This window comes from Syngnathoides biaculeatus, chromosome 5, assembly GCF_019802595.1.
Source record: "Syngnathoides biaculeatus isolate LvHL_M chromosome 5, ASM1980259v1, whole genome shotgun sequence".
NCBI lineage: Eukaryota > Metazoa > Chordata > Actinopteri > Syngnathiformes > Syngnathidae > Syngnathoides > Syngnathoides biaculeatus.
In genome coordinates, this window is record NC_084644.1 from 23,751,564 (window position 1) to 23,768,343 (window position 16,780).

The window sequence follows — 16,780 nt, forward strand, 5'->3', positions numbered from 1 at the left end:
TATGTCATCAAGAATTAGTGAGAGTGCTCATGAACACAACTTCTGTTGTGTTCTGGACAAGATTGCCCCCTGTTGAACCAAGAAAAAATAGCATGTGATAAAGGCCGATACAATCATGCATTTACAGGGGACTGTTCTACAGTACAGTACCAGAAATTTTATTTTCACAATACAGTGATACCAATATACAGTATTAATGCTGGTTAGCGTTTCGACAAATTTACAAAGCTAATACAATGCCCATTATGTTTTTTTTCTTCTTGCTGGGGTTGTAGTGGTGTACAACCAGCGACATACTGAGGCCAAAATGAGGCCTTATAATTTTTGTGTTATCGCCTCCTATGCATAATGACCCACTGCACCGATCTGATCGTCACCGGTTTCGGTTCCATTCTCTTCCTTTTCCTTCCCCTCCAATGAGACCAGCACATCTTCCTCTTCCTCCCTCTCCAAGACCAGCACCAGATGAACCTGAGCCAATCAGATTTCAGCAAACTGCTGCTTTAGATGCATGCATCCAATGATTTTTATAGGAAGTGACATGCTGTATGCAAATGATCAGTTTGGTTTTCCAGATTTTTTCCTTGCGCGTATCCTTTTATCTTGAATTCGCTGTGAGGTACTGAAATAGTCTAATTCAAACTGGAGTTAAATTGTACATGAAGATGGACACAAAACCTACATTAATTAAGCTATCATGTAGCTCAACTTAAGACATACTTTTCATTTCGAATTACAAACTCAATTTGGGTAGTTAAATCTTAATTATACTGTATTAATTATTAGGGTTGAGTGGGTCGATCAGGAAATGTCACCGATTTTTGTCAACGGTGGCATGTGAAGCACCTGGATGCAAATAAACTTGACTTAACATGCCAGTAAAAGCCAATAGGCAGTTTTCCCATTTACTAATCGGGACAAGCCGAAAGGAAAAGAAGAAGATGATTAATCATCCATCCATCAATTTTCTTTGCCTCTTACCCTCACGAGGGTCACGGGGAGTGCTGGAGCCTAACCCAGCTGTCAACGGGCAGGAGGCGGGGTCCACCGTGCCGCAGAATTTATTAATCAATTTATTGATGAATCTTTATGCATATATGTGTATATATTATATATAATGTGTATATATATGTCTATATATACACATTATGTAATATATAAAGTGGATTGATATAATACATACATATATATATATATATATATATATATATATATATATTTTTTTTTTTTTACTGCAACATACGTTTGTAGTCTCTCCTGGCTTTCACATCACTAAAATTTTAAATTTGAAATGACAAAAGACGAGTGAGCTTGTTTAATATGCAAAGCTGTCTTTAAATTCTCTGCCCATCTGACGGCTCTGTCTGTCTGTGCTGCAGCTGGCCTTTGGCCTTTATGTGCTCCACTTCCTTCTTCCTTAACATGAAAACATAGAGGACCTCGCCAGTTATCTTGTAGAGATTATGAAAGGCAGTATACAAAATAAAAATGCCTCACGAAGGTTGGCTGATGTGCAACATGTCCACAAGATGGTGCCATCGCTTAATTTTCAGTTCCGATGAGTCACAGCAACAGTTCGTAGTCGTTCAATGACTGCAGTTCAACTTTTGGGCCAAAGCAATCATGGATGGGGTTTCTTCTTATCGAGCAGATATCAAACTGTAAAGGAAAACAATAGCCAGCGCTTGAAGAGAAACTAGTCTCTCAGGATTGCATAAAGGAGTATTAGACCATTTTCAACAGTGATACACAAAATAAAATGCAATAGCTTTTAATAAATATGTTAGATGAATCGATTGACCGACGGACGGAAGGAAAGATGCATTTCCCCATTCTTAGTCCGGAAATCAAACAATGACCATAAAAGACGACAGCAGAGCAGGGATGTTGCAGTGGAGGAATTTCCCATGCTGCACGCATCCTGCTGCACGTAGCCTTGCACAAACGTGTCATGTGACACTTGTGTAAGCCACGTCCACGATTACAAAGCAGTCGAGGACAGTCAACCGTCAAATCCTACTGACAATTTTATTGTAATCAAAAACATATTGTTTGATGCGTTACATTTCCATTGATCTTATAAATCTTGTAATTTGCACCACACATCCATGCACCCAGTTTGTCTTGGAGTAACAAGTCAAAGTTCAAGGCAATTTGGTGTAAAATAAATGTAGAGGGGTCAGTTTGTAGATTTTCTCGGGGTTGCACTTCTTCAACGACTGTAGCCATTAGTATGAAATGGTAAATGGTGAATGTACTGCACTTTTATCGACGCCATTACAGTGCCCAAAGGGCTTTTCATTAATTATTTATGTATTTACAGTATTTATTTAGTCAGTCCAATCAGATTTCGGTTTCGGTAGCTACGACAATCTGATCAACCGAGGACCCTCAAATAAGACATTGAAATTATATTAGCTCGTATTTTCTTTAACTACTCACATATTCCGTTCTCTGAATGGCTGTGGTTGGTCAGCACAAAAGCTGCTCCAGGCAACCTTGACTAGCATTTTTTTTTTCAAATTTTATTTGTATTTTTTAAATCATGCTATGCGTATGCTCAGTTGCGTCATGTTTTAGGACTTTTTTTTGCAAGTCATTGGCAGTTTGTGACATGATCGTCGTGGTATTCAGAGATGGATTAAGACGGGTCGTGCGTTCACAGTTTCAACACTCACTACTCATGTTTGACTGCCATTTAAGTATTTCCACGTTAGTTTTCTCTGATGCCATGTCACCATGTCAGAGCGGCCGTGTGCGGAGTCTCGTCTAGAATGGACGCCTGCAGGAAAGGATGGCGTGACGTCACGTCGCCAGGGAAACCCGGCTGAGCGAGGCACGTGTCACGTATAAAAGCGGAAGGCGGACCAGTAGGTTGCGCACTCAAACGCACATTCGAGGGAACGTCGGTCGTCTAGGTAAGATGCAAGTCTGCCTAGTCCTTCCTTGCTTTACATTAGTGACTTGCTCACGAAGCATGTCTATCTATGGATTAGACTTCCCAACGTCATTGTAGTATTTGGTCTGTGTGCAGCGCAGCCTGGTCTTTGATGCAATGACGACATGTTTTATGGCCGCGCTCGACGTCCTATTTTGGCTCGCGGAAGCGCCATACCGTCATGAACCCGTGCTTGTTCTTTTCTGATCCGCGGTATCAATTTACACCGGCACAAGATGATTATTCGGTGGTATTAAGAAGGTGAAATGTTGCATTGTGCTTGACTTATGGCTTCCTTCTGGAATGGAGGATAAAGCCGAGGGGTGGGGTGGGGAGGGAGGGATGCGGTTATGGCGCCTGCAGGCTCCTCGTTGTGTAATCCCTTCGATGTATCATCATTTGGATGGTTCTTTGTCAGTATTCGCTGCGAAGAGTCGTCTGTGTGAATGGAAAAAGATATTTGTGACTGGATAGGTCCGATGAAGACAGGAGCAGCCTTGCTTCGTGACATTGGCGGCGGCACCCTTTTGCTGCATCTTTGCGGAAGTGAATTCGCGGCCCTCTTACGTAACCAACCAGACTCGACTAATTTGAAGTTAATGCAGTGAAATAACCTAAAATGGCCGATGTTTTAACATGTTCAGGTTTACAGAAGTCAAATCTTGTTATGTGACTGGGATACTGTTGTGACGTGGGGGAAATGTGTCCGGAAAATGCCACGTGTCTGTGTATCTTTTTTTTTTTATGCAGCCGGTTGTCTGGATGCTTGTGCACTTTTTTTCTGGAATACTGTATTATGTAATTCGCTGAATGAATGAATACACAGCAACATAAAAAAAATGTTTGAAACTAGAAGCGAAAATCTATGTGCAGCTTTTGACTGTCCATAGTAGTTTGAGTTTTCTTTTTCTAATGTTGCAACATCTGGTGTGAATCTGTATTTAAATGGTGCAGCTGCAGGTATGGCTGAAGGTCATCACCAGCTGGAAAGGTCGATGATGCTGTGACAATGCGGATCATTGGAGAATTTAGTGTCCTCAGATAAAGTTGAGAAGAGCTGACCACTGAATCCATTGCAGAGACCATGAATGGCATCATCATAGGCCTGTAGTGGCTGGGGAGATGCTTGGCCTGGTCGTTGGCAATCCTATATCTGTTAGCAGGGTTTTCCGGGCTTAGTGACGATTTGGAAGCTCGTTTCCTTGTGACAAGCACTGATGTGGTTTCAGAATGAGAATTTGTACAGCTCGAGTTTTTTGAATAATTATAAAGGGTTGAATGTGCCAAATCACATAACTGTTTGCAGAAAGTGCTAATGGTAAATTTATTTAGTATGACTATCCCAGTGCAAAGATCAGTTCAACAATATAGATACTGTATTTGCTGCCATTTATAATGTAATAATTATAATTTATGCCAGTGTAATATAAACCCTCATAATAGGTTCCGTTAATGTAACACTACTATGTTTTTGTATTATTGAACAAAACTGCTTTTACAAATGCTGCATTCTTCAAGCGGGCAGAGTTTGCCAACCTGCTTCTCCTCTGCAGAGTCATCACATGACACTGTTCCTTTTGTATCTTCTGCTGGCTGACAGGCACACCTTACATTAATTCATGTAGACTGTGTGTGCTGTCTTACACATTGTGTTACTATTTAATTTGACAGCCTTGTTTTCAAAATTTTATATTCAGCCTGGTGGGAATTGCCACAGAACACTGCTCATGCACTGCCAGTCCCAAGCCTGGATTCAAAATGGCTGGATTGTGTCAGCAAAGGCATCCGGCGTGAAAATTGCCCAACAAAATATGTGGACAAGCTAAAAGTCAACAACTAAGTCTTTTTGGCAGCTGCTGGTCGAGCAGACGTGTCAATTGTATGTCGCTGTCCGCAGGAAGTATAAAGCCTGCTGAATGTGCATCCTGTGTGTGTGTGCGTGTGGGAAGGGTGGCCAGAATGTGGGAGCAAGGTGACATTGCTGTAATAGAAACAGGCAGGGGAAGGTAGTGACAGTTCTTCTGTTGAAATTAAGAGTGAAGCTGCCACCAGTTTTTATTTTTTTATTTTTTTTTAAACCCCAGTTTCTCTCGGAGGCAGACCACAAGTGAAAACATGCCCTAATTGGATGTTCCTCCTGGCCTCCAGCCAGTCAGCACACTGCAATGGAAAAATACTGTTGGAGTAAAAGGTGTGGCAGGGGTATAGAAAGCGAGATGACTGTTAGGATACGCCAGTGAGCGCAAGTGTAGGACAGACAAAAGGTAGGTGTTAGACTTTTTGGGGGGAAGTTTCTGAGATTAATTGTAGTTTATCAATTGCATTGGGTCTCATAGAATGCACATTGAAAGAATGTTGTTTGGCATAGACCCCCTTTCCCAGCTATGGCCCCTCCAACTCCCACCCATTTTCCTCACAAAATGGGTCACAGCTCAGGGGGAGGGCACTGTGTCCTGTAGGACCCATAAAGGGCTGACAAAGAACACTTGTGTGGGTGGGGGGGGAATAAATAGGTTCTTTGGGGGACTTGCTGAATTATAATAATTAAAAATAGCACAGAAATGAGAACCAGTGGCAGTGAGTGAGCAAACAGGTGAAGGAAGCTGTTGGTTAATGAATATGGAAATGTCCGTGAAACAGAAGATGCAGGCGTAAAGTACAGTAGTTGTTTGGCCTTCCACTGATGTCAGAAAATGATTGATGCCTTGAGATCCTCAGAGAATCAGTCAACTTCCCTCTCTACATTTCAAGTGTCAGCAAATTTGTAGCTGCTGTTCACAATGTTTGACTTGACTAGTCAGCCAGGCACAATGCAGGGTCTGTCCACTGACTAGTTTAATGTGTGTGAATGTGAGAGGGTGTGTGCTGAATACAGGAGGTGCCAGTTAATTAGGCATTTGTTTGAATGATGTAAATTGGAGCTTTCAGTAGTCTGATTTTATCGGTGGTCTGAATCAGATAATAGACTTTTTTTCTGATCAGCTAATCTGTTTTATTGTCATAATTTGGTGATCCAATCAATGACGTGATTTGATCGGCTCTGCAAAAGGTGGAGACAAGACTACACGTAATCAGTCAACTCTAAAGTGACTGTGTTCACCTGTTACCATGGGATTGACAACACGAGTGGATCGTGCCGACTGTATTAGGAGGGGGGGTTGGGGGAACCAAACTTACTGTCTGTCACCTTAAAGTGATGCCACCGGGCTCAGGACAGGGGAGGATGTTCGTGTAAGACTTGCTTGAGGTATGTTCACCTACTTTTAATACGATAAGGCAACAAAACATTATGTAGCCCAGTAAGCTAGTGTTAGCGCTCCTGGTTGTCTGGCTGAACACATGATCTGACCAGAGTATCCATCCATCCACTTTCTGAGCCGCTTATCCTCACTTGGGACATAGAAGTGTTGCAGCCTATCCCAGCATTCATCGGGCAGGAGGTGGGGGTACACCCTGAACTGGCCAATCGCAGGGCACATGGAGACAGACACACAAGACTCACAATCCCACGTTGGGGTAATTTATTGTCCAATTAATGTTGCATGTTTTTGGGATGTGGGAGGAAACCGAAGTGCCCAGAGAAAACCCACGCAGGCACAGGAAGAACATGCAAACTCCACACAGGCGGGGATAGAGATTTGAACCACAGTCCTCAGAACTATGAAACCAATACTGTACGGCTCCGCGACTGTGTCCGCCTGACCAGAGTTGTGAATTCCAAAGTTTTTGGAGCCAAGGCATATACCGGTACTTAATTAAAAAATGTCATGGCACACCACCAAAAGTCATAAAAAGTAGATACATTAATTGCTGTATTACTTACTGCCATCATTCTGTTGTCACTACGGATCACTGGCATAAATAAATGAACAAAGATACATTATTTATTGTGAACGTATTTTTTGAGAAATTAAGTACACAAGTAGATACAATAAACGAACGTGTCATTTAAACTCATTGCTTGATTTTTGTGATCAGATCTGTTTTTTAAATTATTTACCCCAAAAGTCTTTATCATGTCAAGCCTAGCTTTCAGTTTAAAACAGCTCTCCTATTTAAAGCAAATTTGAGTTGGCATATGTACATTTAGCTAAATGTTCTACATTTCATGTTAGTCTCAAGGTTATTATAGCAAACAAAAAACACATGAAATAAAAATTAATGTTAAAGTTTTTGTGAATAAAATGTTTTTTTTAACAACTTTCTGTTTGCCAAACAATCAGTCTTTCATTTTTGTCTGTCAATTAATTTCAATCATTAGCTTCCGGTGTTTATTTTAAATGTTTACATTTAGGATACAAACATGGGTGTGGTATGGATGTTGGAGGAATGTGGATCAGTCCTTTTGGTAATTGTAGTTCACTTACTGTCTGTCACCTAGAAGTGATGCCACCGGGCAGCACGGTGATTTCGATGTCTTCACAGGGCAAGTTTTACCACAAATCTAAATTAAATTTTACATCCAAACTATTTTTGATGCTACGCGCTGCTAATTGAAATAATGACCTTGCAGCGACTATTACTTACATGGTAGCTCCTTCACTGAACCTGCACATCATTTGGTCCTCTTTGGGGGAAAACCCAGACACAAGGAGAACTGCTGAGAGTCTTAAAATGATGATGTAAAAGCAGACCGGGAGTTTGTCTCACTCATGCAGCAGGTGATTGAACTGTTGCAACTACAGCAGATTTTCACTGACTACTTCAGCAACAGCATTTAACCTCTAAAAGCTTTATCACATTAGTCAATGACTCAATGTGGGGGTAAAGTAGAATACAAAAGGTAAAGGCAACCTTATGTTCTGCCCATTTGACAGTCACAAATCTGAAAGTCCACTTGAGAAATTTGCAATTTAGCAACAATTAAGAACTCTGATTCTTTTGTAAATTAAACAGACACTCATTCATTCATGTTCTGTTCTGCTTATGTTCACTGAGGTCGCTGACCTGATGGCTATCTCAGGTATCTTTGTGCAAGAGACAGGGTACACCCTGAACTGGTCCCTAGCCAATTGCAGAACACACACATTTTTCAAAAGCCCATGCTACATACTACTGATGAATGGTTTCAAAGGCCTGCTCTATAAATGAATTAAAAACTGATTTTGAAAAAGTCAAACTGAAATAAAAACTACCAGTAAGTATAATGGAAAATCCCAAACTATTATAACCTTGGTTAGAGCTCATTAAGCCACTTTCATAATGTGCATCGACTTGGGTTGTCATGGCTCTACTCTCTGTTGGCACAGTTTCCACATTCACAAAGTGAGATTTCTCATTCTTGGGCAGCTAGAGTTCTGAGATGACTCTAGCAACACAATATGGGTTTAAATAAACAACGCTGGTAACTCATTATGAAATTGCAGTGAGGAGCTAAAAATTCTGATAATTAATTTTGACTGGTGCTGTACATAACAATCAAACAAAATTAAGTGAAATATATATATATATATATATAATTTTTTTTTTTTTTTTTTCCCAAAACAACTCCAGTTAATCCTCTTTTTTTTTTTTCAAATTGTCAGTCCAAATATAATGCACCACTGACAAAGACTAAGCTCAAACTTATGGTTGTAAATGCTGTTATTAGCGAATCAAACATGATCAATATTGTATTTTGCATACTTTATCCTCATGTAATTGAGGACCGGGGGTACGGTGGAGCAGAGCAGCGGTTGAGTGTTGGGCTCACATTTCTGAGGACCGGAGTTCAAATCCCAATCCCGCCTGTGTGGCGTTTGCATATTCTCGCTGTACCTGCATAGGTCTTTCCGAGCACTCCGGGTTTCCTCCCATATCCTACAAACATGCTTTAATTGGAGACTAAATTGCCCCTAGGTGTGATTGTGAGTGGGACTGTTGTTTGTCTCTATGTGGCCTTGGATCGGCTGGCAACCAGTTCCCAATGACTGCTGGGATGGGCTTCAGCACATACACGACCTTTGTGAGAATTAGTGGTTCAGAAAATGGATGAATGGATTGAGTACCATTAATATCCCTCAAGTAATGCAAACACTTTAAAATTAGATTCTCTGTTATGTATAATGCCACTGTTTTATACACTTGATGTCCCTGTATCCAGCTCCACATCCATCCACTTCCAAGGCCAGTTTTATGGCAAGATTGTGTATTATTCAACAGGAAAGTCGCCATTTTGTTTTAAAAATCCACATTTTGAGAAAGCTTAGGCTAGGCTGGCGAGGAAGGAATTAAAGACCGGGGAGATAGATAGTTGCTGAGTTTTGTAAACACGTGAAAGTTGATGGTAAAGCCAGAGGAGGGGTTGGGGGGAAAAAAGGTGGGTGGGAGGGGTTCATATTTCCACGCTAGCTTGAGTACTCTCTCCTTAATGACCTTTGCGAATGAGAGAGCAACACTTCACAAAATGGTGGACAGGACCCATCATGAGTTTCACTGGTTTTACAGCCTACTGAGACACACATTTAGCCACAGAGCAGTTAAGGAGATTAAAGCAATCTAAAATGACTTCTCAGTGTCAAGGACAACCTGCACAGTGCCCATACTTACTTACCTGACACACACATGCGGACACACTCAAACATACTAGCTGCTCACCACACGTTTGTAATGCTAGTAGTAAAGCAAAGCTTGGAAGTTTCAGAAAGAAACTTGCATTTATAATCATTTCATGATATCAAGTTCTCTAATACAGTGTGTCTGGTGGTTATTCCTTAAGTTATGAAGGAGAACCAACAAATAACTTTAAAGTGGAAGAAAGGCAAAAGCATAATTAGACACAAGGATGGACAGTCTATGTACTTTTATGTACCATGGGTCGTTGCATTGGGTATAAATAAAAGGAAAAAAACAAGTGGGGTCATGAGGAAGGGAGAGTGGATTGGAGAGTGGAGTGGATGCCAGCCATTTTGTCTGATCTGTTTGCAGTGCTCCATTCCACCCTCTTTCCCTGTGTTTCACCCTCCCTTACCTTCTCATCGGCGTTGTTTTCTAAACATGTCCCTGCACGACACAATGCCATACCATGCAGTACATGACTTGTCAAAGCCAGTATTTTTCTTTCACTGCACTAGAAAATACTAACATTAAACTTACTGAGATGACTACGTAGTATCTATTTGATGTGTTCACCCTGTTTGGTCACACTGCCTTTACATAGACATGACATAATGCAATACTTAAATGTCTATGCATTTTATATTGGCTTTTGGGATTCAGTACACCACTTTCAAATACATAGCCGGTCTCTTGCTTTGTCTCTGCTGCTGCTTTGCAGCCATGTAATGTTTTTGTCAATAAGCTGTCTCATGCTGGCTTTCCTCTTCTTTCCAGGTAACCCAGAAGCCCCCAAGAAACAGCAACCATGCCAGAGCTCTGTGTTGGAATCAATGGGTGTGTTGGAAACTCATTTAGTTTTAGGATGGAAGAGGTTGCCTAATAGTCAACCCTTCCCGCAGCTGTTATTGCAGTAGAATTCCTCACATAGTCTTTAGAATGTGTTCGGGTTGCATTAATTATGACTGGTGTGGATTTTTTTTTTTTTTTTTAACTTTTAGAAAATATTTTGAAATGCAGTTTCATGTAACATCATAGGACTAATTAACTGATGTGAAACTTTGTCTCTGACATTGTTTTGTAGCTTTGGTCGTATTGGCCGCCTTGTGTTGAGAGCCTGTCTTCAGAAAGAAGGCATCAAGGTTGTGGCCATCAATGACCCCTTCATTGACCTTTCATACATGGTGAGAGAATATAAGATGTATGTATTAAAATGCGTTTTTCAGTCACTCACATTTAAAAAAATGTACAGGTGTGGTCAGTCATGCTCGCAGATAAAGTTGCGGGTGTGATTAGGGATGGAATCTCAATTCCTTAAAATAACTTACTGGATTAATATAACTGTAAATTAAAAATAAAATAAACAAATACATAACTAAAATAGAAAACTAAAATTTCACACTCAGAAATGATTTCCAATTTCAACTGACTTAAGTAGGTCATGATATATAACTGTATTTAAAATTTTTCATCAATAAAAATTCTTTATTTTATCTAACTTCATCTGAAGAAAAGTTAAATGCACAGGCCTGTGAAGGAATAAAGATGAACGGTCTATTCCTGCAATGTAATGAAGATGCTGGAAGTTTAGTTCAACATAATCGGCGTTAGTGGCAACAAGCTAGCGAGTCATTGTAGCAAACATTCCTGTTGGCAATCATGATGTAGTGTTGTGGGGGGCACGCGTCGCGGGACTGCCGTAAATAGGAGGCCGACTTGCAAGAATGCGCCTTTATGTGCGTGTGCTCGACGTATTGGCCACACCTGAATCAAGCAACGAGGTGGATGATAGTCTAACGTCTTTTTGGGGGGGAAGGGCACGCCGTCACACTGCCTCGCGATCGACGCAATGAGCACCCCTGGTGTAACTGAATTTCCTTTGCATGGCTCGTTATGTTGATGACTTTAGACGTAAATTCGCTCGCAGTACGTGAAGCACCTCTGAACATGCGCTTTCGGCCTAACTTCCGTACATGCTCAGTACAGTTAACTTGCATTTCCTGTTTCCGGGTGAATACTGGTTGTTTTGGAGCATGCTTGTTCAGTTAACGTTGATGAAATAAACACGTAAATTAATGTCAAGACTACACAAAATAAGCAACATCTTTCAATATCTATTTCGATTTCTCGTGCTCGACTGCAGATTTGTGAGCACGGAGGTGGTCGTGCTCGTCAAATGTGAGTTACTGTTTTTTTTTTTTTTTTCCCCCCATGTGGGTGTAACATTTAAGATGGCTGTTCAGAACACCCCTCGGGAGAAGAAAATAAAATCACAATCCCTCCACCCATCATTTAGCCCGCAAGTACCTCTATATAACATTTTACATAAAGGATAAGATAATCCTTATAAACACCGAAGAAAGTACAAAAGATATTAATCAACTTACAATAATGTAAAAAAAAAAGTCATAACTTGCATTTATTAATACTAATCATGTTCTTCAAGGTCTCCCACCCTCCCCTTGACAACAGAGTCACTTCCCATTATTTGAGAAGCACTGCATTATACTTTTCTTGCTTGTTATTCCATTTAAATGTGTCCATTGATCAGAAACATTCATGGTTCGCATTGTCATTGCAACTCCTAGGTCTACATGTTCAAGTATGACTCCACCCATGGCCGTTACAAAGGTGAGGTGTCCGAGGAGAACGGCCAACTCATCGTGGATGGCCAGCCCATCTCTGTCTTCCAGTGGTAAGTAGTAACTGTGTTGCTTACAGTGGGGCTGACATCCCTATAAACATTCTAAAATAGATATTGTAATGAAAAATACACATAACAGTATTCACTTCAATGTCTATACGAAAAAAAAAGTGAGCGGAGAGCGCGTCATCCATGCACGAAGTTGTGCAATTGAGTGTCCCTCGACATCCAAGTGATTGCCATATTAGTCATCATCACTCCCGCCATTGAAAACGCGCAGTGCCTGCTACTATGGAAGCCGAACAACAGAGATATTGGGATTTTTCCAACGCCCCTTCTGACACGGAAGCTCTTTTCGAAAAGGACAAGACCACACAACCCAGTGAAGTTACCGGGGCAATATTACACTTATTTTTTCGAGTCCTCAGGGGAATATTACACTATTGTTTCGAGCCATATTCAGATGATATGCCATCACGGCCAAACCGCATCCTGTCCGATCCACTTCCGCGGCGGAGATGAGCCATCGTGGCTCATCGCAGCCGGCCGGTGTGGCTTATGACAGAGCCGAGCAGTGCTGCTTTGTGTTCACAGTCGAGCAGGGGCGCTTTACGCGCACACGCGACTGAGTAACACATTCTTGGCTGGGTTCTTCAGAGCCGCCCCCGTCGCAAAGCCCGACGCAAAGCCTTCACGGAAGATGTGACCGCCGAACGCGGCGGCTGAGCCGGTGTGGCCAAGTTTCGGCCCTCCGCGCTATATAAGGAGGGGTTGGAGCCGAGCTATGTTGCAGGCTGAGTGAGACATTGTTGGCTGGGCGACGCGCACATCTACACATTTCATACTCGAATCTTTTGCTACGTTATGAGACCGATTACGTGGTTGCCCCAAACAATTATTTTTTTTTTTTTTGTAGCTGTATACACACCTACCTGTTATTTGGAACCCAAGAAGCTCTCGTCCTCTGCACCCATGCAATACATTTTTCACAACGAACAGGGTCTCTTTCAAACTTATGAAGGGTAATTCCATTCTCCCGAGTGTTCAAGCAATCTCCAGCAATGCAATGAGCCGGCATTTTGCCTCACACGAAGGAACAATGAGCTACCTTCCCGGAGGTCAAACAAATTGAAACAAACGAGTCCACAAGGGGGCACCACTGTCCTTTACGTCACTTCCTGCTTCTTCTCGACAAATCCCTGAGAAAATTTTCATGGCGGGAGTTACAAAAACCTGGATGCATCAAAATCATGTTTTGTGGTGAAAAAACACATGGGACCATATTGGCTGTGGGTTTTTCATTAATAATATACCAAAAATCATCCATTTTTTGACACTTGAGCTTTAAACATAAACTTTAAAGTAGGATTCATTACGATTGGGGTATCAGTTTTTCCCTGCTGCTCGGTAATCCCCCAAGTGAATTTCTGGCAACATGGAAAAGGATTCCGGGTTCATGAAATGGGTCCCACCCACTTGGTAAAAGATAAAAAGGGGCTTTTTCGACTTTAATGTTTGACCACTAAGCCTATCTTTTTAAACGTTTCCTCTCGTGTCTGCTTTTATAAAGCAGAATTATTATTTTTTCTTTGGGGGGGGTGGAGGGTGCACATTACAAGGTTATAGTTATTAAAGTACTTTTCTTCTTTACCTGACTAGTATGAAGCCAGCTGAGATCCCCTGGGGCAAGGCTGGTGCCAAGTATGTTGTGGAATCCACCGGTGTCTTCCTCAATTTGGAGAAGGCCTCTGTATGTCCATGCTCATCCACTACATGCATTCACATGTCCATTTGGGCAAGTATCTAAGTCGTGGCCTTTCTCTCTTGGCCGTAGGCTCACATCAGTGGTGGGGCTAAACGTGTGGTAGTGTCAGCGCCCTCACCTGATGCCCCCATGTTTGTCATGGGTGTCAATGAGGACAAATACGATCCCTCCTCCATGACAATAGTCAGGTAATATGGTGGCTTCTTAAGAGTTTTTGTTTGTGTGGGTAACTGACCTGAGTCTCACAGCTCTTTAAAATACACATGTTTGCGTTGACAGCAATGCCTCCTGCACCACTAACTGCCTGGCCCCCCTGGCCAAAGTCATCCATGATAACTTTGGCATTGAAGAGGCCCTAATGGTAAGCTCCCATTAGAATACAAGAACAATTTTGTTCTGAAATGTATACATTTTATTTATTAGTATTCCTACTAATTCAATGATTATGTTGAACGTTAAGGTCTTCTCTCTTTTGTAGACTACAGTTCATGCTTACACAGCCACCCAGAAGACAGTGGATGGTCCCAGTGCCAAGGCCTGGCGTGATGGTCGTGGGGCTCACCAGAACATCATTCCAGCCTCCACTGGTGCCGCCAAGGCAGTGGGCAAGGTCATTCCCGAGCTTAACGGGTATGCACATAAATACATTATATGAATTGATATGACTTCATTGTAGTAAAGTAATAAATTGTAATGTTGTTTTTATGTGTCCAGTAAGCTGACAGGGATGGCATTCAGGGTGCCTGTGGCTGATGTGTCTGTGGTGGACCTGACATGTCGCCTTTCCAAGCCTGCATCTTATGCTCAGATTAAGGAAGCTGTCAAGAAGGCCGCTCATGGACCCATGAAGGGAGTGCTTGGTTACACTGAGGATCAGGTAAATAATGTCAATGGCTGTAATGTTTTATATTTTTACTAGATACTGACTGCCTATATTGATTTTTGCAGGTCGTATCCTCTGACTTCATTGGTGACACCCACTCCTCCATCTTTGATGCTGGTGCTGGCATCTCCCTCAATGACAACTTTGTGAAGCTCATATCCTGGTTAGTTGTTCTGTCCTTTTGTCATCCACTTGAATACAAATCTCCTAAACAGAAAACAATGCATTTTATGAACAAATTCTCTCCATTTTTGTTTCATGGTGCAGGTATGATAACGAGTTTGGCTACAGCCACCGTGTTGCTGACCTGCTGCTGTACATGCATAGCAAGGAGTAGATTCCACTTGTGCTGAAAGCACGCCCAGCGAGGGACCACCCCAACCATGCTCGTCTCCCCACCTTTCTCTTTAATGCACAGGCTCCACGATTTACCCTGTCATGGGATCACAGTCCCTTAGCTCTTCTGTACAAGTAAAATACAGCAACTACGTTGAGTGTTCTGATTTAATCTTGTCTTTTCCCTTAATGATGGGCTGATCGGCTGGTGATAGTTTTTGTCTTTGTGCCCCTGCTCTTTTCACTTCTCACTTCCCCTGTAGATGTGTTGTCAAGGCTCAGTACTGTCGTTAACTGCTGGATCCATCTTCATGTTGGTGTGTTTTAAAGGCTTATTTACCAGAGGAAGGTGGAAGAGCAGAGTACTCCTCTAAAGAGTAATGAAACAAAACAATAAAACTTGAAAACCTTCAAGCTGTCTACTTGTCTTGTTGCTTTATCCAGTGCATGTGTGACATTGCTTCAAATTAAATGTTAGTGTCATAAGCATAAGTACACTTAAATCCTGTATTTAATTTGATTGGTTTACCATAATCCAACCGAAAGAGAAGAAAATCCAATTATTTCTGTATATAATCTTGCACTATATATATGTTAAATTTTCATATATCTTATGAAGCCAACTAGAGCATTATTCACAGGGTTAAGAGTTGTGTTTTTACTTGGGTTTTCATACAGAAAAGCAGACCCCATAAATGAAAGGATATATATATTAATATAGTGTAAAAAGATTGGGACTTTGTCAGTTATAATGACCCCTGGGTCTTCTTCCGGTGTGAACATCTCACCAAGGAGGCCTCCAGGAAGCATCCAAATCAGGTACCCCAGGCACCTCATCTGTCTCCTCTTAATGCGGAGAAGCAGCAACTCCACACTGAGCTTCTCACCAAATCTCTCAGAGAGATCCTGGACAGTGGACACCCTGACGAGGAAACTCATTTTGGCAGCTTGTCGTCTGGCATCTTGTTCTTTCAGTCACGACCCACAGCTTTGTGACCATAGGTGAGGGTAGGAACATATTTCGACCGGTAAATAGAGACCTTCTCCTTTCGACTCATTTCCTTTACCACAACGGACCGATACAATGTCGAAATCACTGCAGACGCGAGAGGCCACGCCACCCTTTTCCGACTGAGGACTGTAGTCTCAGATTTGGAGGAGCTGATTCTCATCCCAGCCGCTTCACACTCAGCTGCAAACTGCTCCTGTGAGAATTGGAGATTAAGTCAACGGAACCATATCATCTCCAAAAAACAGGAATGCACTAAAACTTGCCATTTAAATCAGTGCCTTTGTCGTCGGTAAATTGATCTTTTGATCTGTTTACTTCGTAATTACGACCAGTCAGAAAATGTTGAGCTTGACCATATTAGTTTCATATAGTTAAACGCAGCTTTTATTTGTTAAAGCGGTGCTGTAACAGAAAATGTTACTTGTTACACTATTTTTTTTTGTTTGTTCTTTTCCAAGATCGGTGTTTTTTTTTTTTTAATCCCATCAAATTAGAGGCACAAAATTATAGCCCGAGACGGATGATCCCCCCCAAATTAGATTTTTCATGTACTACTGTCAAAACATGATAAGTTTACAAGTCACTAGTGTTTAGAATGAACGAGTTTGCAATGCAATTGCTACCTTTTTAAGAGTGATTCTCCAGATGGTCGACGTTGAGCCCCTGCG

At 41.6% G+C, this 16,780-nt stretch overlaps 1 protein-coding gene across 1 annotated transcript; it reads left to right on the forward strand.

Moving 5' to 3' along the window:
* The first annotated feature begins 2,818 nt into the window (after positions 1–2,818).
* gapdhs (glyceraldehyde-3-phosphate dehydrogenase, spermatogenic) lies at positions 2,819–15,514 on the forward strand. The gene is made up of 11 exons (XM_061819231.1): positions 2,819–2,918; positions 10,250–10,309; positions 10,557–10,656; positions 12,061–12,167; positions 13,776–13,866; positions 13,951–14,069; positions 14,161–14,242; positions 14,360–14,511; positions 14,596–14,758; positions 14,830–14,927; positions 15,032–15,514. Exons 2-11 carry the CDS (start codon positions 10,281–10,283, stop codon positions 15,099–15,101), a joined length of 1,011 nt encoding a protein of 336 aa, XP_061675215.1. The 5' UTR covers positions 2,819–2,918; positions 10,250–10,280; the 3' UTR covers positions 15,102–15,514.
* Positions 15,515–16,780: the final 1,266 nt, after the last annotated feature.

Excerpts from the sequence above, each read along its gene's own strand:
- gapdhs (XM_061819231.1), top strand. The coding sequence starts at position 10,281 with ATGCCAGAGCTCTGTGTTGGAATCAATGG. Across the intron at positions 10,657-12,060 it reads TCATTGACCTTTCATACATG|GTCTACATGTTCAAGTATGA; the intron begins GTGAGAGAATAT and ends TGCAACTCCTAG. Across the intron at positions 12,168-13,775 it reads CCCATCTCTGTCTTCCAGTG|TATGAAGCCAGCTGAGATCC; the intron begins GTAAGTAGTAAC and ends TTACCTGACTAG.